Source organism: Aegilops tauschii, chromosome 2 (genome assembly GCF_002575655.3).
Source record: "Aegilops tauschii subsp. strangulata cultivar AL8/78 chromosome 2, Aet v6.0, whole genome shotgun sequence".
NCBI lineage: Eukaryota > Viridiplantae > Streptophyta > Magnoliopsida > Poales > Poaceae > Aegilops > Aegilops tauschii.
In genome coordinates this window covers 401,746,324-401,768,858 of record NC_053036.3, presented here as the reverse complement: position 1 = coordinate 401,768,858, position 22,535 = coordinate 401,746,324, and the positions used below count along the sequence as shown (strand labels likewise).

General features: G+C 47.4%; 1 protein-coding gene across 1 annotated transcript; it reads left to right on the top strand.

The window, feature by feature from the left end:
- The first annotated feature begins 2,014 nt into the window (after window positions 1-2,014).
- LOC109740542 (protein BEARSKIN2) lies at window positions 2,015-3,668 on the top strand. Its single transcript, XM_020299596.3, has 3 exons — window positions 2,015-2,240; window positions 2,347-2,624; window positions 2,760-3,668. The coding sequence occupies exons 1-3, from the start codon at window positions 2,072-2,074 to the stop codon at window positions 3,321-3,323; spliced, it is 1,011 nt and encodes a 336-aa protein (XP_020155185.1). The 5' UTR covers window positions 2,015-2,071; the 3' UTR covers window positions 3,324-3,668.
- The last annotated feature ends 18,867 nt before the right edge of the window (window positions 3,669-22,535 follow it).

Genomic DNA, 22,535 nt, shown 5'->3' with positions numbered 1-22,535 from the left:
TCTTCTTCTTCTTCTTCTTCTAACTTTCTTCTTTCCCAATTTGCAGATTTGCTTTAGATGAGGAAGCTTGCATTGATGGAGTCTACTCTTCTCTTTATGCTTCCTTCTTGTTTTCATTTTATAGGATGAACAATGTGAAACTTGCTACCTATATATGTATGTATGGATGAAACCATTGTATGCTTGTTGTTGGATATGTTGGCTAGCTATATATGCTGCATACAGACTTTTGATTTGCTAAGTATATGTGTTTGATGATCATATCCATATGGCAGGGATATGAGTTGGTATGCTTGTCGAAAGTATTTTCATATGTGTGTGTCTATATATATATATGAAATCAGAAAAAAAATCAGAAAAAACAGGGGCTATACAGGCTCTTTGCCGTCTGCCGGCAGACGGCAAAGAGTTATGCCATCAGCCAGCGGACGGCAAATATGCCACGTGGCAGCTACCTGTGCAACCTGGGGGCACTGGGCTGGCCTATATGGTTGCTTTGCCGTCCGCGGGCAGACGACAAAGACCATTGCATCTTTGCCGACAGCCAACAGACGGCAAAGAAATCAAATTGGCCAGCCCCCCAGGTGCTGCCACATGGACAGCTATGCCATCCGCTGGCAGACGCCGTCCGCCAGCGGACGGCAAACATGCAAAGGTCTTTGCCGTCTGCCCGCGGATGGCAAAGCACACCGTTAACCCAGTAATGGCCTGTAGCTGACACGTCTGCCGTCCAGGTCCTTTGCCGTCCGCTGGCAGACGGCAAAGACCATTTAATATTTGCCGCCCGCCAGCGGACGGCAAAGATGCCTTTGCCGTAGCTCGTTCAGCCGGACCTGTTGCTGTCCGCCAGGCATGCCTTTGCCGTCCGCATGGCTGACGGCAAAGTTCCTGATGCCTGTAGTACCTTCTTCCCATCGTCTGCCCTCATGACCAAAAAATTCACTGAATTTCAATGGTTTGTGTTTGCATTTCAGCCAAAGGATCAAAACATACACTTCAAATTCAACCAGAAAGTTGGATTTCTTTAAAATTTGTTTGAATTCTTGTGAATTCTTTGCGGATGGCACACTCCCGCTCAATGGCGGCGCAAGGACCAAGGCCCAGGCCGGCCCAGGCAGGCTTCGTTTACTGTAGAACTGTAGCTTGGGCCTCACGCCCCAGGCGACAGCCCAGCCTGCCTGGAGGCCTGTCTTCGCCACTGCTCCCGCTTGAAATCTGCATTGAAGCATGTGGATTAGTTACAACTTCTTGTTGCGTCAGTGTGAGGTTTTGCTTCTTTTTTCTGTTCTCTCTTGTTTTGAAATTCGTTTTCAAAAATAATTCAGCCACAACTGATTACTAAAATTCAGTGAGCTACAGTTTGCTTTTCGCCCAAAGGACCGAAATGTTCACTTGAAATTCAATAATTTTTTTGAAATTTTTGAAAAACATTTTGAAGTTTGTTTGAACTCTTGTGTATTACTGAAACAGGTGAAATACTTTGACCGAAAGGTAAATACCATTTCAATATCTGCTAAATAAAATTATTTAAATTCAGTGAATTTCATTGACATTTCACTAAAGACTGAACCGAAAGTGAAAACCACCTGCATGCATCTCTCCCCTCCCTCCGAGTTTTCCAAAAATTCCAAAGAGATTGCATGTACACGTATACAGTGTGGAACTGTGGATCTAAGATTAAATTTTATCAGTGGATAGCAGCTCTCCCAAGCTAGGACTTGCTTTGGAAGCAATCAAGCGATCCGTAAACAAAGGCTGCTCCCAGCCTCGGGATCGTTAACGGCGTAGAATAATGCAGCTGACTGTCTAGCTCCGCGCGCGCAGGCCTCGACGATCATGGCCTTCCCTTGCATCCTACGTGACCAACTTTTGCCCCCGTCCGGTGCCGTGGCGGCCGGCGTGTCAACTCTCACCCTCCCGCCCGGCTGCAGCTAGCTAGCTAGGTACTTGGTGCACCTGCCCTGGCCATGGAAGCCACGCGTATATATACATGCTACAGGCCTCTCCCGCGTCAAAGAGAGCTCTAGCTAGCTAGCTACTTTTGCAAATTTTGCGTGCATCGATCATCTCGATGGCTGACTTCTCGTCCAGCAACGGCGTCCCGCCGGGGTTCCGGTTCCACCCTACCGACGAGGAGCTGCTGCTCTACTACCTCAAGAAGAAGATCGGCTTCGAAAAGTTCGACCTCGAGGTCATCAGGGAGGTCGACCTCAACAAGATCGAGCCATGGGACCTCCAAGGTACGTGTTAGCTAATTTAACATGTCTGAGCTGAATTATCCACCGAGTGTGATGTGCTGTGCTATTGCCTATTGCTGACATGACATGATAATTTCTTGTGATGCAGAGAGATGCCGGATCGGGTCTGCGCCGCAGAACGAGTGGTACTTCTTCAGCCACAAGGACCGCAAGTACCCGACGGGGTCGCGGACGAACCGCGCGACGACGGCCGGGTTTTGGAAGGCGACGGGAAGGGACAAGTGCATCCGCACCAGCTACCGCAAGATCGGGATGCGCAAGACGCTCGTCTTCTACCGCGGACGCGCCCCGCACGGGCAGAAGTCCGACTGGATCATGCACGAGTACCGCCTCGAGGAAATCGACGAAGCCCAGGGCGGCACCAGCGTAAGCCCTCAGTGATCTGTCTTAAAATCCCTTCCCGTGTACTAGAACTGTGTATGCATGCATGCATGCATGCAATTCGCGCGCGTTGCCAATAGGGCCGGGGTTGATGGTGTTTCGTGCTGATGGTGCATGCAGGAGGATGGATGGGTGGTGTGCCGCGTGTTCAAGAAGAAGTGTTTCTTCAAGATCGCGGGAGGCGGCGAGGGGAGCTCGAGCCAGAGCGCGGACGCCGGCGCCGGCCACATGGCTGTGTCCTCGCCGCTGGGTGGCCACGACCACGCTGACAGGGCCGCCATGGCATCCCACTACATGCACGGGATGCACCCGCAGTACCACCCCCAGCACGCCTCTTCCTTCTACTACTCCCAGATGCAACCACCGGAGGCGGCCTACTCGCACCACGTGCAGGTCCAGGATCTCCTCACCAACCACCGGCCGGCCGCCGACGCAGCTGGCGGCGGGTATGATTTCTCGGGCCTGCCCGTGGAGCACCCTGGCCTGGACGTCGGCAGCAGCGACGGCGTCGCGGCGGATGGGCTGGCCGAAGGAAGAGATCAGACAAACGGTGCAGCCGATCAGCAGTGGCAGCCGATGGACGGGTTCAGCAACGGCGGGGGCGCCGCTGCAGTACAGCAGATGAGCGCCATGAACTCCGGGCAACGAGGTGGGGAGATGGATTTGTGGGGTTATGGGAGGTAAATTCAACATCACCAAGACATGAAAAAGTGCATCTGCATGCATGAATGTGCATGCAAGTGGGAAGGAGGATCCTGAAAATACTGGTTGGAGAGTTATCATTGGTTTTTGGTGTACTGTATATGTTGTGTTATTAATTTATCCCAATTTATTGTTGTCTAATGTAATAAGAACTACGGATACATATCGGTGTGTAAGAGTGTAAGTGGTGATTTGTGCGTGTACATGTGTTTGCAAGGAGAAAAAAAAAGAATTTAAGTTTGTGGTTTTCTTGCCATGTATATACGATGTACACGAGTGTAATGTTGGAAGTGGGCGGCAGCATTTGTTCTGCGCGCATACATGCCCTCTCCTAGCCTGTAGTTATGTTCGTTGTTGTATTTAACTTCCATTCAGTTCATCTTGTTAATTGTTACTCACTCGTCTTATCTTACAATGTACATATGGTGTGGCTAGGTCTCAGTCGAGTGCAAAAAAAAACAAGTCTAATTCAAGTGACATAACATGCGAGAAAAAAAAAACTAAATGATCCCATGAATATTGCTTCGACTAAGACATAGTTAAGTCTATGTCGGAACGGAGGGAGTAGTGTATGCTTGCTAAAAGGATATACGGAGCTAATTAATGAGGCCAAAATTAAGGAGAGATAATAAATAGACATATATAAGGCCTTTAGGGCATCTCTTGTCCATCCCCGTGACATTTTTTAACACAGTACAACCGCAAATATTCATATACACGTACATGTACTCACCCGATGAATGCATCACGCACACCCTACATTTTGAGCACCTCCGGGATACAGAGCCAACACAATATCTTGAGATTGATGAAGTCATCACAAGCTCCTCAAAGTCGAGGGGAACGTCTCCTCCAACTGAACGAACATTGCTGTAAAGCCTAAAATAAATCTAGAAAAATACAAGCACCGTGTCCAAGTCTAGGAATTAAACCTTGGTGGGCTGGTTCCACCACAAGGAACATAATCATCCTAGCTGCTCAGGTTGCCCATCCCCTTAACTTAATTCTCCATTCTTTAATTCCTCATGTTTTGGTATTAAACTTTTGTCCATCTACTCCATCCCTCAAACTTAATCCCCCAAACACACTTGACCCACATGAAAGCCTCTCTCCATCTTCTTCTTCCTTCTTCTTTTCACGCGGCCAACGATGACTTCTCGTCACTAGATAATGTCCATCAGCTTGCTGGGATTTAAGATATATGATCCGTAAAATTAATTTGGTACAGGCTCACCATGCGCAACGTAAGTGCATGATTAAGGAGTTGAGAAAGTACATGAAATACATCCTCCACGGGAAACGGTTTGGACACTTGTTCGTTTGAATGGGTTCTTCTCCTCTTCCTTCTCCTTGTGGCACGATGGCATGGTATGTGAAAGCTGAATAAAAACTGTTGCTTATTGATGATTTGGTGCGGCATACAAGAGTATATAAGAGGGTACAAACCGACTTGGGGTAGGGGTACAAAACTGACTTGGACTAGAAGTCGTATACCATAATGACTACTCTAACATCCCCCCGCAGTATCAACGGCAGGCTCGACGACGTTGAGACTGAAACAGATATCTTGAAACGGCTTAGTAGGCAGTGCCTTGGTGAAAATGTCAGCAAACTGAGCCGTAGAGGGAACATGAAGCACCCGAACCTGACCAAGAGCAACCTTTTCACGAACAAAATGAATATCAATCTCAATATGCTTTGTGCGTCGGTGTTGAACTGGATTGCTGGTCATGTAGACTGCTGATATGTTGTCACAGTAGACAATAGTGGCCTACTCAATAGGCCTGTGTAGCTTGGAGAGTAACTGCCGAATCCAGATTGTATCTGCAACGGCATGTGCCACAGCGCGATACTCAGCCTCGGCCGACGAACGTGAGACTGTAACCTGTCTTTTTGAAGACCAAGAAATCAAATTGTTACCAAGAAAAACACAAAAATCGGAAGTGGACCTTCGAGTGTCAGGACAACCAGCCCAGTCTGCATCAGAGTATGCGGTAAGCGAGTTTGGAGAAGAATTATTGAGGTGGAGACCATGATTGAGAGTTCCTTTTAAATACCGAAGAATGCGTTTAACATGATTATAGTGAGGAACCCGGGGATCATGCATATAGAGACATGCTTGTTGAACAACAAAAGAGATTTCAGGACGAGTAATGGTGAGATATTGGAGAGCACCTGTTAGGCTACGATAGAGAGTAGGATCGGAAAAGGGTTCACCGGTAGCCGAAAGTTTAAAACTAGTATCGACAGGAGTGCGAGATGATTGACAGTCAAGCATACCAGCACGATTAAGAAGATCAAGAATATACTGGCGTTGGGAAAGAAAAAGGCTGGAGGAATCGCGAACAACAGCAATGCCTAAGAAATGATGAAGGAGTCCTAGGTCAGTCATAGAAAATTCAGATCTAAGAAGAGAGACAATATGATCTAAGAACTTTTGAGAGGAGGCGGTAAGAATGATATCATCTACATAGAGAAGTAAATAGGCAGTGTCAGAAGTTTGATGATACACAAAAAGAGAGGTGTCGGAGAGAGATGGAGTGAAGCCTATTGTTTGAATGAAGGAGGAGAAGCGTTGAAACCAAGCTCGTGGGGCCTGTTTAAGACCGTAGAGAGATTTCTGAAGAAGACATACATGAGTTGGAAAGGATGGATTTTCAAAACCCAGAGGTTGCTGGCAGTAGACAGTCTCTTGAAGGGAACCATGGAGGAAAGCATTTTTAACATCAAGTTGGTGAATGGGCCATGAAGAGGAGACAACAACACTAAGAACGGTGCGAATGGTGCTAGGTTTAACAACAAGAGAGAAGGTTTCTTCGTAATCAATTCCTTGTTGCTGAGAAAAGCCACGACAAACCCACCTGGCTTTATATCGTGAGAGGCTCCCATTGGAGTGGAACTTTTGGCGAAAAATCCATTTGCCAGAAACAATATTTGTATTGGGAGGACGAGGAACAAGTTGCCAGGTGTTGTTTTGAAGTAAAGCATTATATTCTTCTTGCATGGCAGCGGCCCAATTGGGATCAAGTAGAGCAGTTTTGTAATTCTTTGGAAGAGAAGTGAGAGATACGGAGGTATGAAGGTTTAGGCGGTCTTGGGGTTGATGAAATCCTGATTTGGCCCTAGTACGCATGCGATGGTCATTAATCGGGGCTGCTGTAGGAATAGCACGAGGGGGTAAGGTGGGTACTGGTGAGTCCGGCGCAGCGGAAGAGTCAGACGAAGGAGTAGGGCTGGGTGGTGGAGTGGGAGCAGGGCTGGGTGGTGGAGTGGGAGTAGGGGCCGGGGGTGTTGGGGAGGGAGCAGGGGCCGGGGGTGTTGGGGACGTCTCGGGTGGGGTGAGTGTATGGTTGGGATTGGCTATGGTGGGTGTTAATGGTGGTGGTGATAAGTTGTGTTCGGTAGGTAGGGGAGTATATAGTTGGAAAGGACGGGGAGAGGGGGTGTTTGCGAGCTAGGGGTGTTGGATGGTGTAGTAGTGCGTTGTGAGAAAGGAAAAATGTGCTCAGCAAACGTGACATGACGAGAGACATGAACGTGTCCGGTGTGAAGGTCGAGACAGCGATAGCCTTTGTGCTCGTCAGAGAAGCCGAGAAAAGCACATGGGATAGAGCATGGTGACAATTTATTTGCAGAAGTGGCGTAGGCATTGGGAAAACAGAGACAGCCGAAAACACGAACCGCGGAATAGTCGGGGTGGGAAAGAAAGAGGGAATAATAGGGAGTAGTGTTGGGTTTAGTTTTAGAAGGTCGAATATTTAGAAGGAAGGTGGCCATGTGTAGGGCTTCAGCCCAAAACTTGGGAGGCATAGATGATTGAATGAGGAGAGTGCGAACTATATCATTGAGGGTGCGAAGAGAGCGTTCTGCTTTACCATTTTGAGGGGATGTGTAGGGACATGAGAACCTAAGCAGGATGCCATGTTGTAAGAAGAAAGTACGATTTTTAATGTTATCAAACTCGCGACCATTGTCACATTCGATAAAGCGAATTGGGAGGAAGAAGTGAACAGACACATAGCGTTGAAAATTAAGGAAAAGAGAATGGACCTCGGATTTGTTGCGTAGAGGAAAAGTCCAGACAAAGTGGGTGAAATCATCTAGGATAACAAGGTAGTATTTAAAACCCGAAACACTTGCAATGGGAGAGGTCCATAAATCACAATGTATTAATTCAAAGGGATAAGTGCTACAAGAACTAGAGGAACTAAAGGGAAGACGCACATGTTTGCCTAATTGACAAGACTCGCAAAACACAGAATTATGAGAGTCCCTATTACATGGTATGGTAAATTCACTAAGCATAGAAGCTAAGACGGCGGGGTTGGGATGGCCCAAGCGACGATGCCAGAGATCGACGGAGGCCAGCATGGATGTTGGAGGGGTGGCGGTAGGAACTCCATTAAGAGAATAAAGATCACCGGAGCTATTGAAGCGAGCGATCTCGGCCTTGGTCAGGTAATCCTTCACAGATAAACCAAAAGGGTCAAATTCAGCCGAAACTAGATTGTCGCAAGTAAATTGGCGAACAGAGATAAGATTTTTAATGAGGGCGGGTGCAACTAGAACATCGCGAAGTAAAAGAGGTTTGGTGGAAGAGGGAAGTTGAGCCTGACCAACACAATATATAGGAATAGATGATCCATCTCCAAGGATAATGGAAGGGAAAGGAGATTTAGTGCAAGAAGATAACCAATTACTAGATGTAGACATATGACTACAGGCCCCTGAATCAAAGATCCAATCCGTACCTGAGTTTCCTTGTGCAGCAAAGTTATTCATGGCCTGGAGAAAGGCAGCTTGATCCCAGCTCGGCGTCGCAGGTGAGGGTGGCGTCGGAAGCAGTGCCGGCGGATACGATGGTGAAGGCAGTAGGGCCGGCTGGGGAGTGTAGTAGGCATTGGCCGGCTGTGGTGGGGGTGGCGTCGGGAGCAGGGCCGGCTGAGGTGTGTAGTAGGTGCTGTCGTCGCTGGTGTAATGACCATAAGGAGCATACGTCGGGGCGGCGTGATAGGCATTGGCCGGCTGTCGGGGGTTGAGAACCCCGGGAGCACCAGTAGGCGGCCGAAGGCCGGGTTGCCAAGCACCTGAGTATGCCGGCGGAGCACCGACGGTGGACGGAGCGGACCAGGGCATGGGCCATGCTTGAACAAGCCCCGTCCAAGGATCATGAGGAGGCCGCCATGCAACCGCAGATGGAGCACTGGTGGGTGGTGCAGGACTCGGTGCTGGTGATGTCGTAGGCGGAACCGAACGAGTCGACGGCGGCCTATAGATAGGGTTTTTTCCGCGGTAGTTCGGACTAGGACGCCAGCCTGGGGACGGTTGAACAGATGACGATGCGGACGGCCCGGCGGCAGGAGCCGGCCTGGAAGGCGGCGCTGATGTAGACGACAGAGGAGGACGAGCCGCAGCATGAAAGACCTTGGGGCGAGAGTCCTTGCGAGCTTGTGTTTCCGCCGCGAGTTGTAGCAAGGAACGAACTTCAGCGAAGGTAGGAGGGGGCCGTATCATCGGTATGAACGAGGCTTGCTTGTCAAAGTCTTCGCTGAGGCCGACGACGATGATATTGATTAGCTGTGAGTCGCTAACTGTATCGCCGAGTTTGCGGAGCTCATCACCAATGGTCTTAACGCGCTGGCAGAACAGGTTCACCGGGGCGTCTCCTTGCACCATATTGCGAAGCTCGGTGTGGAGAGTGTTTTTCCGAGCATCGGTGTTGCTTTGGAAGAGCTGACGGAGGGAGTGCCAGATGTTGGCAGCGGTGGCGCCGTCGTGATCGAGCATGTTGAAGATCTCGGTGGTGATGCGGGTGTAGAACCACTGGACGATCGCGAGATCGTCTTTCAACCATTGCGGATCGTCGAGGCGGGGAAGACAGTTGGCGGCGACATGCGAGCGCAGGTTGCAGCGGCTGAGGTGGAGATCGAAGAGATGTCTCCAATGGTAGTAGTTGTGGGCGGCGAGATCAAGAACTATGGGGATGTAGGGGCTGACGTCGGAGATTGTGTCAGCAATAGATATTGGTGCGGCAAGGATGGGTGCAGGGTAGTTTTGTGGAGCTATGGTGAGGGCCGAGAGAGAAGCGGCCGCGGCGTTGGCAGCCTTGGCGATGAGTGCGGCCCGGCGCTCGAAGTAGCCGGGCGGCGGCGGCGGCGGTGGCGTTGGCGGAGCCATACCCTAAACCCTGGGACCGGTATCTGATACCATGAAAGCTGAATAAAAACTGTTGCTTATTGATGATTTGGTGCGGCATACAAGAGTATATAAGAGGGTACAAACTGACTTGGGGTAGGGGTACAAAACTGACTTGGACTAGAAGTCATATACCATAATGACTACTCTAACAGTATGAACCGTAATGATTCTTTGAAATTGTCAATGGCGTCCAGCGGTCACATTTCTTTGTACCGCACATGATTTTTTCTAAGTAGCTGCTCCTCCACGCGTGGTGGTGCCTTGCTCATGGTTGGTAACGGCGGGGAGGAGCATCGCCGGGCCGGGAAGAAGCGCCGCCATGGCTAGAGACAACTTGGAAGACAAAAAAAATGTGAAAACAAAATTTAATAGAATCTCGCCAGAGATGGTAGGGCGAGTGTGCAGCATAAGCGTGTAACACCCACGATGCGGTTATATCTCCCACGTGTCGAGGCACGACTTAGAGATATAACCGCATCGTGGGTGTTACAAGTTGGTAATCAGAGCCATCCCCGACTTAGGAGCCCCCTGCTTGATCGAATCGCTGGCGTTGTTGAGTCTAGAACAAAAATGTTTTGAGTCTTAGGATTATATATATCGGAGAGTAGGATTCTTTTTACTCCTCAGTCCCTTCGTCGCTCTGGTGAGGTCTCCTGACGTAGAAGTTTTGACTCTTCTCTCCTCAAATTTCACTAAATTGTTTTTAGGATCACGCGGGTATCTTGGAATCGTTCCGATGGTTTTGTGACGAGAACATTGTTCTTGGTGCCTCCTGACATTTAGGGGTTGTGGCAGTGTCCCGGGGAGTTGAGCTTCGAGGTGTTGTCGTCACAATTTTATTGTTGCAGTTCTGGAATACCTGAGTTTCGCCGACATCGAAATCTCTTTTATGCAGTTGTTGGTGAGATCACCTCGACGCCACCCAGTACTGGGGCGGGAGTTCGGGAGTATTGCCATAACTCGTCTAACGGATGCTTTTCGAAGGTTGAGGTAAACGATTTCCGAACGTTTCTTGGTTATGTGTTGACGGATGGATACAGCTGGATCTAGGGATTGCTAGTTTGGGTGATATATTTTGTGTCCCCTGTATCCCCAACACCTGATTGCATAACCAGAAAGTTTCGGGAGTTTATAAGTGGGAATTCAAGTAGCTCCTAGGATATCTTTCCGACAGATGCATGATATGAGATTGGGGTTCGACGTCTAGTGGTCCGCCTTTCCACGGTTGGTTTTACAGTGGTCTCGTAGTGTCTTAAAGAGTCCTTGGCTATGCCGACTCGGGGACGCTTCGTATGTCATGTGCACAGCCTTGTACATGATGGTGCTGTACGATCGAGCCCGTGTGGGCCCCACCACGAAAACTTCGGACGAAATCTCTATCATATGTTTGTTCCGGCTTATTCTGCAAGCCAAATCCTTTGTTTTGTTTTAAGTTGTGGTATTCGAGTTGCTTCAAAGTCAAATGTTGAATCCATACCTTCCCTAAACGGTGTTCTCATATTTCTATGTGAATATATAATCCTTCTTGATCATCGAGATTGCCATCTTAATTCTATTTCCAACCGGTGTGTTTCTCTTCAAGATGATCCCATCATTCTCCCCATCCGAAAGATCAACTCTAAGTTTTCTCAATGGTGTTCATTTCATCCGACCCAAGTTGCCTTTGTTTTTCCCGCCCTCCCACCCTTTTTCTTCAAGGAATCAGATGTCTTAACCAAGTATCCATTTTATTGATGCAAAGTCTCTTCATTCTTTTCTTTCAATGTTCTTATCCGGTGATTTTCCATGAAGATGCTCACGAAACTTCAAGTTCATCATTCTTCATTCTTGTATTCTTCTCCGGTGGATTAAATTCAAGCTTTGTCGATCATATCTTTTCCTCGTTTCAAATGTTTTTCTCGTGTCGGTGTATCTCTTAATCACTCACCTCTCGTTTTCCATGTGTTCCGGAGTGTTGAAGATATCTCAGGAGATTCGTGTTTTCATTCAAGATCCGTTCAAGCTATTTTGAGGTTGTTATCTCATTCAAGCCATTTAATTCAACCGGTGCAATCTCCTTTTCAACTTATCATTTCAACGGTGTTTCTCTTGAGTGGGCCCTAACCCACAGGTCTTTTCCAGGATCTTACCTGACTCTTCTAATTTTCCCGGAGTTTCTAAAATTCATTGCAAAGTTTGACGTAAGAATGAATTATCATCAGTCAAATGTCTTTCTCCAAGATCTTTCAAATTCTTTTCATCGTTGGTTCAACCTTTCTATTCTTCATGGTTCTGGAGTGCCTCATAAATTCATGGTGGTGTTTCTCGTCATCATTCTCAACATGTGAAGACCGAAGAAGTATTTGTCCTAAATCTTGGTCCGTTCTCTTGAAAATTCATAGTTCTAGCTTATGCCATCCTCTCATAATTGTTTTCGATTAAGAGAATTCTTTTCACCCATCCGGAGCATTTCATGAGTTGTTTTCGCTTCTTGATCATCCAAAGGCCATCATTTCAGAAGATTTCTTCGTCCTCAGCTTTCAGCTCTCGTTCTCGAATTCTTCCGGTGCATCGTTCAAATATCCTCTAATTAGTTCACGATCTCTTCGTTCTCGTGTATCTAAATTCTGTCAAGTATCTTCATTCATTTTCTAATTTTTTCCGTTGAATTGTGCCTTTGCTACTTTCATTTCCAATTCTTACGGTGGTTCGTTCAAGATTTCTCTTCCCCCGTTACCATATCAATTCATTCGTTGTTTCCAAATCCTACCGGTGTTTCGATGAAGACCTTCACTAGTTTGCGCAATATCTATCTTAATCCTTTCTACGAGAATAAGTAGTATGCAAGATCCGTTGCTTGTCATCAATCTAAATTGGTGAAGGATACGCGTAATGTAATTCTTATTCTTGTTTTCCCCAAGTGATTAATTCCTTCTTCCGGAGTTCGTTCATGATATCAAATTTTCGGCTCCAAGTTGTTCATCTTTTCTTTCCGGAGCTCCAAGTTATTTCAATTATATCATTTCAAAGCTCCATCTAAATCATTGCAAGGCTTCTCCCAGAGTTCTTTTCAATTTTACCTTTCGTTTGATCATTCTTATATTACCGGAGTTCTTCATGGAGGCTATACATGGTGGCTCATCAAGGATTTAATTCATTCTCGAAGTGTTCTTCAAGATTCTTGTTGGAGCTCAAGCATTCTTGCATTCCGAAGTGCAATTCTTTCTACCTTATCTTTTGAGGTGGTGTTATGTCATTCTTGATAATTTCCCTTCGCGTTTCATGATTCACAAGTTTTCAAGGGTGACATATTTAAATTCCATCATGTTCTGTTTCGTTCAAGAGATCTTTTCAACCAATCAATCTTTTTTTTGGAGTTATATTGGGTTATAATTCACCTAAAGCCTTCCCTAAGGAATGTAGCTATTTGTGGTGGTTATCAATGATCCAAATTTTCTCCTTCTCGTCTCGGTGTAGAAGTTTTCATCTCCTTGTTGATATCAATCCAATCATTTGTTTCCGTTAGTGGCGGGTTGTCACCTCATGATTTTGAGAAGTTTTCCATAAGCCCACTACAAGCTTGTTCTTTTCGTTGTTGGTTTTCCAACAACTCCGTTCTAACCTTCTTGGAAGGATGCTTCCCAAATTCAATTATGGTGGAAGTTATCATTTTATTCTCCGTTATCTTATTTCCACGATCTATCTTCTATTCGTTCGTCCCAAAGGCATTGTGATGTTGCTCTCTTCGACCAATCATCTTGTTTTGTCAAGATCATGTAATTTTTCCTTTCTTATCCGTTTAGCCGGAGTGTTGTGTTTTCATTCGAGTTTTCTCATCTTATCAAGTTTTGTCTCCTTCCTCAACCGGAGTGCTGTCTGAAATTTTTCTTACCCCTTGTGTCATTCTTTCATTAGTTCCGGAGGCAATGTGTTGGTAATTTCATCGAGTATCCTCTCATCTTGTCAAGTTCATGTTCAATTCCTTCCATTTACAGTCGGAGTGCTGCCCAAATTATATCATTCTTATTCCTTCCCTATCTTGTTTTAACCGGAGTGGTTTAAATATCTATTGTGTCAATTAACCTCAAGGTTCACATGGTGTTCCTTGTTTCTCTTTTCTACCGGTGTGCTTTCATACTCCTTTTGATCCGTTAAGCACTTGTTTCATGTCCTTCAACCTACAAGGTTCTCGCAATGTTCCTTGTTTCTCTTTTATAACGGAGTGTTTGCAATCGCGTTCATCTCCCTTGTATTCTTCTTTAAATTATTAACCTCACAAGGTTCGTGGTTTCACTCGTTTGTCAAAGAAGCAATTTGTTTTACCTCTTCCTCTTCCGTTTTTCTCCGGTGCCATCCTAGATCTCGGGACGAGATCCTCTCGTAGTGGTGGAGTGTTGTAACGCCCCGAGACCGACGCTCCAGACGCCTTCCATATATTTCGTGTTCGGCGTGTGTTTTATTTGTGTGTTGCATTCATCATCGCATCTTTTGCATTGCATCGGCACTTTGTTACCGTCATGTTTTAAAACTTGCATTCGCTCGTCGTTGACGTTTCTCCCTTTGCCTTCATCACCTTCCCTCGGATCACCTTGCCTGCGTTGACCGTTTCAGACCTATCGAATTTTTTGCTTTCCTCTTGCCCTTTCCATCTAAACCATCATCAGTGCAACACTCCTCTCTAGCTTCTTCCGTTCAATTCTCACCCATTTATCCAAGTGGCATTATTTCTGTCCCGTGTAATGTTCTTTATTTTACTATAAATTCTCAACCATGCCTTCAAGCTCTCTGCCGATTTTCAGCTCCTTTCAACTTGATTTGGTTGGGTTAAAAAATGGTTCAAGTTTGAATTTAATTCAAACTTGGATTATTTTTCTACCTCTAAAAATTGCCAAGTCAATTTATTCTAATCCTGCATAATTCCAGAAGTCCAAAAATATTGTTACTTCTTTCAAATTCATCCCCTAAACCCCTGGCCATTTTCCTCTTCTGTTCTGTGGATTGCTTATTTGCAGAAAGAATTTAAAGCAGGAATAGGCCGTACCTGGGCGCTGCACTTGGGCCTCCTCCTTCCTAGAGCCCAGCCAGCGCCAGCGTGCCCCTTCTCTCCCTCTCGCTGGTAAATCCTACGTGGATCACCTAGGCGACCCCACCTGGCGGTCTCTCTCTTCCTCACCTTTCTCCTTCCTCTCGTTTCCTCCTCTCCTCACGGTAAAAAAACCCCAGGCCGAGGGCACATGGCCACGAGGGCAGCCCCGACCACGCACCTCCCCCTATAAAACCAGAGCCCCATGCCCTAGGGTTTCCCTCTTCCCCTCTCGCCGCCGCCACCTCTTTCCCTTCCTCTGTTTCTCCTTCTTCCTCAAGAGACAGGGATCAGAGAGCACCACCGAGAGCTTCGCCTTTGCCTGCGTGGACGGAGGCCACCACGGTCGTCTCCGGCATGTCCATCTTCTTCCTCGACGTCGACTACATCCATTTAGACTTCTTCCCCGCCCTAGGTCGCCTCCACTACGTCGCCGTCGCCTTCGTCTTCCTCTGCGTTACGGACCCGAAGCCCCGCCAATCAACGCGTCCTCGCCCTCGCTGCACCACATCTCCGGCATCCGCATCTTGTCCTACGGGACCTAGGTGAGCAGCCATTCCCCCTAGCCCCTCTCCGGATCGATTCTGTCGTTGTGGTTGCCGATCCCGTCGCGTCAGAGGCCATGTCCGGCATGGACGATCATGGCAGCGAGCCCAAGCTCGTGTTCTAGCCCCTGCTCGCTTCACCTATTGCATGCATCCTCACACGCACTCCATCTTGCTGCACACGCTCACGCACTCAGCCGCAGCCCCTCTGTTTCGCCTCGCCGCACCCGGCTTCGCCCCTGCATCGCCGCGCTTCGCCGTGGCCTGAGACGAGCTTCTTCTCGAGGCTCATGCTGTGGACTCCTCCCGCAGCCCTCCGCACGCACGCGCACCTCCTTAGCCTATTCCGCACGCCCGCCGCTGCCTCTCAAGCCCCACCGTCGCCACGGCTGCCCTCGCCGGCGCCGTCGTCGCAGCCGTCGTCTTCTCTGTCTAAACAGAGAAGCTCGACCCTGGGTAATCTCTTAACGGGCCGCGCCCTTTCCTATCAACTGCAGCCGCGGCAGCGCAGTGGTTCGCACCACGCTCCTGCATCCAGGATGTCTGGGGTTCGAATCCTAGGATCCCCTATTTTCTGCACTGCTTCCTTTTATTTATTTTTTGCTCACACACACTCAGCCGCTTCGGGCCAGTTCTGCTGCTGGGCTTCCACAGTGCGCAGCATTCGGCCCGCATCCTTTTTTTTATGTTCACTGCGATTTGTCTAATTCCTGTGCATGCATATTTACAGAAAAATGCCATCATATTAAAGTGTTAATAAGTAATTATCCATGCATCCAAATTAAACATGTCATATATGTAAAATGTCTAGAATCGCATCTAGTTTCATAATATGCTGCTTGCATCCATGTTAAAAATGTTTAAAATGCTGTTTGTTTAAATTTGCATAAATGCCATGTTAAAATGATTTAATTCATAACTAATTAACCGTAGCTCGGATTTTAATAAACTTTATATGTAAATGGGGTAGAAAAATGCCTAGTTTAACTTGGTGCACTTCATGTTGCTGTTTAACAATATTAAAATTGCGTTTATGGCAGAACAGTACCAAATCTAAATTATGGATATGGGGTTTTTCCGGTATTGTCGTTTGTTATTCCCGGTCTCTTTTAAACGTGCCTAGATAGGTTGTTTAATTATGCTTCACCCCTTGCCATGGTTAACAACATTTAATATTGTTGGTTACTTAAACAAGAGCGAACTAAATAATTAAATGTGGTGTTTCGTCAATATGCAACTCGTTGCATATTGAGCTCCACTTAATTTGTAGTGTTATTTGTTGCACTTTGCCATGCCATGCTCATTAAACCGGACATGCATCATACTTGATTGTGCATCATGCCATGTGTATGTGGTGGTTGTTTACTATGTTGTTTGTTTCTTTCCGGGTTGCTTCTCTCGTTAGCTTCGGTTTCGTTCCGAAGTTGTGAGGATTCGTTCGACTACATCCGCTTGTCTTCTTCATGGACTCGTTCTTCTTCCTTGCGGGATCTCAGGCAAGATGACCATACCCTCGAAATCACTTCTATCTTTGCTTGCTAGTTGTTCACTCTATTGCTATGCCGCGTTACCTATTCACTTGCTCTTCAAGCCTCCCAAATTGCCATGAACCTCTAACCTTTGTCACCTTCCTAGCAAACCGTTGTTTGGCTATGTTACCGCTTTTGCTCAGCCCCTCTTATAGCGTTGTTAGTTGCAGGTGAAGTTGAAGATTGCTCCATGTTGGATTATGTTTATGTTGGGATATCACAATATCTCTTATATTATTAATGCATCTATATATTTGGTAAAGGGTGGAAGGCTCGGCCTTATGCCTGGTGTTTTGTTCCACTCTTGCCGCCCTAGTTTCCGTCATACCGGTGTTATGTTCCTTGATTTTGCGTTCCTTACGCGGTTGGGTGATTTATGGGACCCCCTTGACAGTTCGCTTTGAATAAAACTCCTCCAGCAAGGCCCAACCTTGGTTTTACCATTTGCCTACCTAAGCCTTTTTCCCTTGGGTTCTGCAGACTCAAGGGTCATCTTATTTTAACCCCCCCGGGCCAGTGCTCCTTCGAGTGTTGGTCCGAACTGAGTAGACTGCGGGGCCCCCTCGTGGAAACTCGAGGTCTGGTTTTACTCGTAGGATGTCTCATCCGGTGTTGCCCTGAGAACGAGATATGTGCAGCTCCTATCAGGATTTGTCGGCACATCGGGTGGCTTTGCTGGTCTTGTTTTACCATTGTCGAAATGTCTTGTAAACCGGGATTCCGAGACTGATCGGGTCTTCCCGGGAGAAGGTTTATCATTCGTTGACCGTGAGAGCTTATAATGGGCTAAGTTGGGACACCCCTGCAGGGTATAAACTTTCGAGAGCCGTGCCCGCGGTTATGTGGCAGATGGGAATTTGTTAATATCCGATTGTAGAGAACTTGACACTTGACCTTAATTAAAACGCATCAACCGCGTGTGTAGCCGTGATGGTCTCTTCTCGGCGGAGTCCGGGAAGTGAACACGGTTTCTGGGTTATGTTTGACGTAAGTAGGAGTTCAGGATCACTTCTTGATCATTGCTAGCTTCACGACCGATCCGTTGCTTCTCTTCTCGCTCTTATTTGCGTATGTTTAGCCACCATATATGCTTAGTGCTTGCTGCAGCTCTACCTCACTACACCATCCTTTCCTATAAGCTTAAATAGTCTTGATCTCGCGGGTGTGAGATTGCTGAGTCCTCGTGACTCACAGGTACTTCCAAACAGTTGTAGGTGCCGATGAGACCAGTGCAGGTGACGCTACTGAGCTCAAGTGGGAGCTCGATGAAGATCTTGTCCGTTATGTTGTTTCTTTTCTTGTTGATCAGTAGTGGAGCCCAGTTGGGACGATCAGGGATCTAGCAGTTGGGTTGTCTTCTTTTCTTTTGGTTCCGTAGTCGGACCTATGTGTGTATCTCTGAATGATGTATGATTTATTTATGTATTGTGTGAAGTGGCGATTGTAAGCCAACTCTTTATCCCATTCTTGTTTCATTACATGGGATTGTGTGAAGATGACCCTTCTTGCGACTATACCACAATGCGGTTATGCCTCTAAGTCGTGCCTCGACACGTGGGAGATATAACCACATCGTGGGTGTTACAAAGCGGCAGGGTGAGCCAAGGGTGGTGCGAGGTGGGTCGGGCCAAGATGCACCTAACATATCCCCCAAACCTTTAATCCTTTAAATTGTAGCAGATTTGGGCTAGCGCCAACCCGCATTGTGTCACTGCTTGCCTCGTCGCCACCGATGAACCCCGGTGATGTAATCCGTTTACACCCCTCACAACCTCACCTCTATTCCCCCCCACCTAATCCTCCCTCGCCATTGTCGAGACCTGATTTGGTTGGGAACAAAGCTTCTAGAGCTTGAAGATGTCGCAGGAGCCCCACATGCCAGCCCACGCTAGTCGATGGCATTAAAATCTACCTTCTTCACTACTGCCATGGCTGGATTCCCAGCCGCCCCCTCGGCTCGTCCATGGGCTCCCCGTTTTGGCCTACACACCCAGTGCCAATGAATCCTTGCACTACAGTTGTGTTTCCGTCAGATCCTCCTGCAAATCATACACCATGAAGAGCTAACGGACGGCGAGGCTCCTCTAATTCGGTGAGACCACCTGTGTTGCTTTGCAGCTGCAATTTCACTGTTGTTCAGACAACCTTGCACACACCCAGGAATCCAACTTGAGACTTCCTCCTTTTGTGTTGGTCATGGAAGGAAGGTACCAAAACCCCCTCACCTTTGCAAATTGGCATACAAATCTCGTTGCTCACAACATTATGTACACACACACACAAACACAAACACACACACACACACACACACACACACACACACAGAGATGATTCTGTTGCAACACATGGATATGGGTCGTTGTCATAAGCTTTTACGAAAAGCAGATGCTCGACTATTGCGATCGACCAATGTGGAGACTAGCTAGATGATGCAATGATAGACGCACACGATAAGCAAGTACAGATCAATGGGATGCAAGCCCAAATCAAAGAGATGTAACCTCATATAAGGTAACTAAAGAAGCTTCGCTTTGCACTCCTAAATGTTGTTATGGTTTGGTTTATACTCTATGGATCGGCACCATCAGTTCTTCTTGTGTGAGTGATTGCAAGGACGTTGTTCTTAGTTTAGGCAATTAGCTAGAGGAACAATTAGCAATGATGGTTCACCCTTGCACTAATATGTTTGTAGTAATATGTACCTGGGATCAATAATAACGAAAAAAATTGTACAACATTGAATTTGATATGTACCTGGTGTTTTTGAATTCTCAAGTGTCAAATTAATATGTTTTGAAAGTATACGTTCAAATGTAGTTTGTATGCAAACTTTTGAAAAAACAACAAAAAATTTGGGGGGGGGGGATTAAGTTTTGGGGTGGGATAGGTGGAGAAAAGTTTAAACCCTAGAAAGGGAGATTAAAGGATGGGGGATCCCCTAAAGATGCCCTTAGATAGGAAAACGACAATTCTCTCATGCATGGGAGGTCCCGTGCATGCCCCAGCCGTCGATTTTGATGGAAATTCTCATGCAGGCATGATTTAGCCATTGATTACTTTTGGAGTCCGTGATGCACTCATGTTATCACAGAATTGCATGCTCCACCCAACCCATCTCCCATAATTTTTCATTTCATCTTCAAATTTGTTTCTATTATATCTTTTGAACCGAGTGTGACACCCCAAAATTTTGGCCTTGTTTTATTTATTAAAATGTTGACAGGAAATAAAACTTTTCCATTATTGTCAAGTTTTACCTTTTGTGACCCTGGATTTTTACCTCAAGTAGGAAAAACTTTCAAAGGTATTGTTGGATTTGTTTACTCTCTTTTATAAAACAATTCCTCATCAGTGGATCCAAATTTGCAAGGCTTATTTTACTCAAAGCTTTATTCCTTTAAAAATGATTTCTTTTGCATTTGGAGCCCGCTTTGCACTGCAACCATTTGATAAATGCTTTCAAAATTTCCACCAAAATTTGGAGATGTCATGTGATGTTTCCACATCACTTTCATGCAGAAATACCTCTTGGCCATTGGAGATTTTGAGCTCTACACCAACTTTTCCAATCTGGTCCAGTAGGCACTTTTGCACTGCAACCCATTTAAATACTCCTCTGAAAATTCTTCCAAGTGTTTGGAGATGTCAGTGGATGCATACCATTCATCTTCAAGCAAAAACCCAGTGATGTCCCTTGGAAAATTTGAGTGGATCAGCCTCTTTTGCATTCTGGTCCAATTTGGTGATTTGTACTGCAACCATGTTTTTCTTTGCCCTAATAACCCTGAGCTTTCTCCTACTTGTAGCCCTCCCTACCAAACTCTTAAGTCCAGGAGATTGGGCTCATTGGAGGTTTTGAAGTGCATGTTCTAAACCCTTTTTCTTTCTGTCCAAAACTGATGTTTTGCAAAACTTGCACTATCAACTTTCTGTCTTTGCCAAACTAACCTTGCCATCATCTCCTGCATTTAGAGAGACACTGATCTGGAGATTTTGGCCACTCCAGGAGTTGCCTAAGTGCATCTGGCATTCTGTCGAACACCTGGTGTGCACAGTCATTTTTGGCAAGCTCTCTGGTTTGCATGGTGGACTTGAACCCCTGACCTATCCACCTTGTCCACTGAATACCTTGCTACCCCTACCTCCATCCTGTGCAGTGCCAGCTCCACCCTCGAGCTCTAGAGCGCGCTGGCATTTCGTCGAGCAGGTGCCGCACGTGCTCTGGGCGCGCCCAGAGCGCACTTTTTGCATGCGCGCACACTACGCCGACACGCCGCACTGCCGCGCTCGACGCGACCCGACCCTGGCTCCCTCTGCATCGCTGAGCCACGCACTAGCCGCCCCCTGCTCCACGATCCCTCTGGCGTCCTGCTGCACCGCTGGCCGCGCCCTTGGCGGCACGCCGGCGTCGGCAGCGGATTCCGCCGCGGACGGCGCCGCCCAAGCCACCAGCGCACTACAGCTGCCTCAGAGCACAGGCCATGCTTATCCTCCCACTCGTCGGAACGCGTTCGTCGCCGCCAAGATGCCCTGCAACTACAGCAACGGCTGTCGCCGGCGATCCTATCTTCTACCGCCACGGTCCAGCCTCGCCACGCTATATAAAGGCTCCCCGAGCCCCTCCGAGCACTCACGCGACCTCAGAACCACCCCGTAGAGCTCCCCTAGCAGTAGATTGACCGGAGAGGACCGCTCTCCCCAACTCCGGCCAGCTCGGCCGCCGCTAAGCCCCGGTGCGATTCGTCGCAGCCGGCCACCCATTCGCCAATCCAGCGCCACCAAGATCCTCCCCGTAGCCTTGCGGAGCTGCCCAGCTGCCCAAGCTCGATCGGAGACCACCAGAGCACGAAAGTCACTTCACCACCGTAGCCTCCCTCCGCCGCGGAGCTCGCCGCCGGCGATTCCTTCCACCTCCGCCGACCCAACGACCACCCAGAGGACCGCCTCAGTCTTGCCGTCCCATCCCCGCCCTTGGATGCCCTCGAGGAGCCGCCGTTCGTCGCCGGCGATCGCCGAAGCCTCGCCACCGTTCAGGCACAGAGAAAGGAGGGAGAGGGAGACCAGTCAAACCTGAATAGTGGGCCCTCTGGACCCACTGTCAGTGACCCGCACGTCCGCCCTCTCTCTGGTTAAGTGAAGGCGCAAAACCCCGAATGTGTTTTCCTGCTGCGTAAGCGTATTTCCCTCGAAGCGTTTTCCTTTTTGTGGTTTTATTTTAAAAACAGAGTTGACCAAACTTTGACTAGCTATAACTTTTAAAATAATACTCCAAATGAGTTGATTCTTTTTCCTACCTCTCTCAAATTTCATCTAGTTTATTTTAAGATTTACTTCAAAAATATTTGAGACAGTTTTTGGTACTGTGTTTGAAATATTTGTATTTGTGTATTTTGCAAAATAGGATTTTTGGAGGAAAAGGAAAGCTTCCAATAAGTGCATCCTTTGCATACTTTTGAAGGCAAGCATTTCTGAACTCTGGCATAATATTCTGTTGTGGTGTTTGGATGTGATCACAACACCTTTTGACTTGGAGTGTGTGATAGTTTATGTACCGATATAGTCTCGTGCATAAGTGCACTTTGGAGTTGTTTTGTGGTCAGCAGGTGGATACACTAGTGATTTGGGTCATCCTCGTGAGTTTCTCTTGCACACCGGTAGGAAGCCGGGAGAGTCGTGGTCTTGGGTAGACACGAGCTCGTCCCTAATCCCTCGTCGAGACGAGTATGCCCGGCATAGCTTGGTGAGGCTCGACGAGTGATGATTTATTTCACTAGTGGTGATATGTTTGGTGGGTGCCTGGACCACCTGAGTCGGTTGTAGACCAAGTCTTGATCAATAGCTTCCTTCTTTGTCGGTACCA

Bases quoted from the DNA above. Each gene is read 5' to 3' on its own strand.
- LOC109740542 (XM_020299596.3), top strand. From the start codon at position 2,072: ATGGCTGACTTCTCGTCCAGCAACGGCGTCCCGCCGGGGTTCCGGTTC. The intron at 2,241-2,346 runs GTACGTGTTAGC...CTTGTGATGCAG, and splicing joins CGAGCCATGGGACCTCCAAG to AGAGATGCCGGATCGGGTCT. The intron at 2,625-2,759 runs GTAAGCCCTCAG...TGGTGCATGCAG, and splicing joins AAGCCCAGGGCGGCACCAGC to GAGGATGGATGGGTGGTGTG.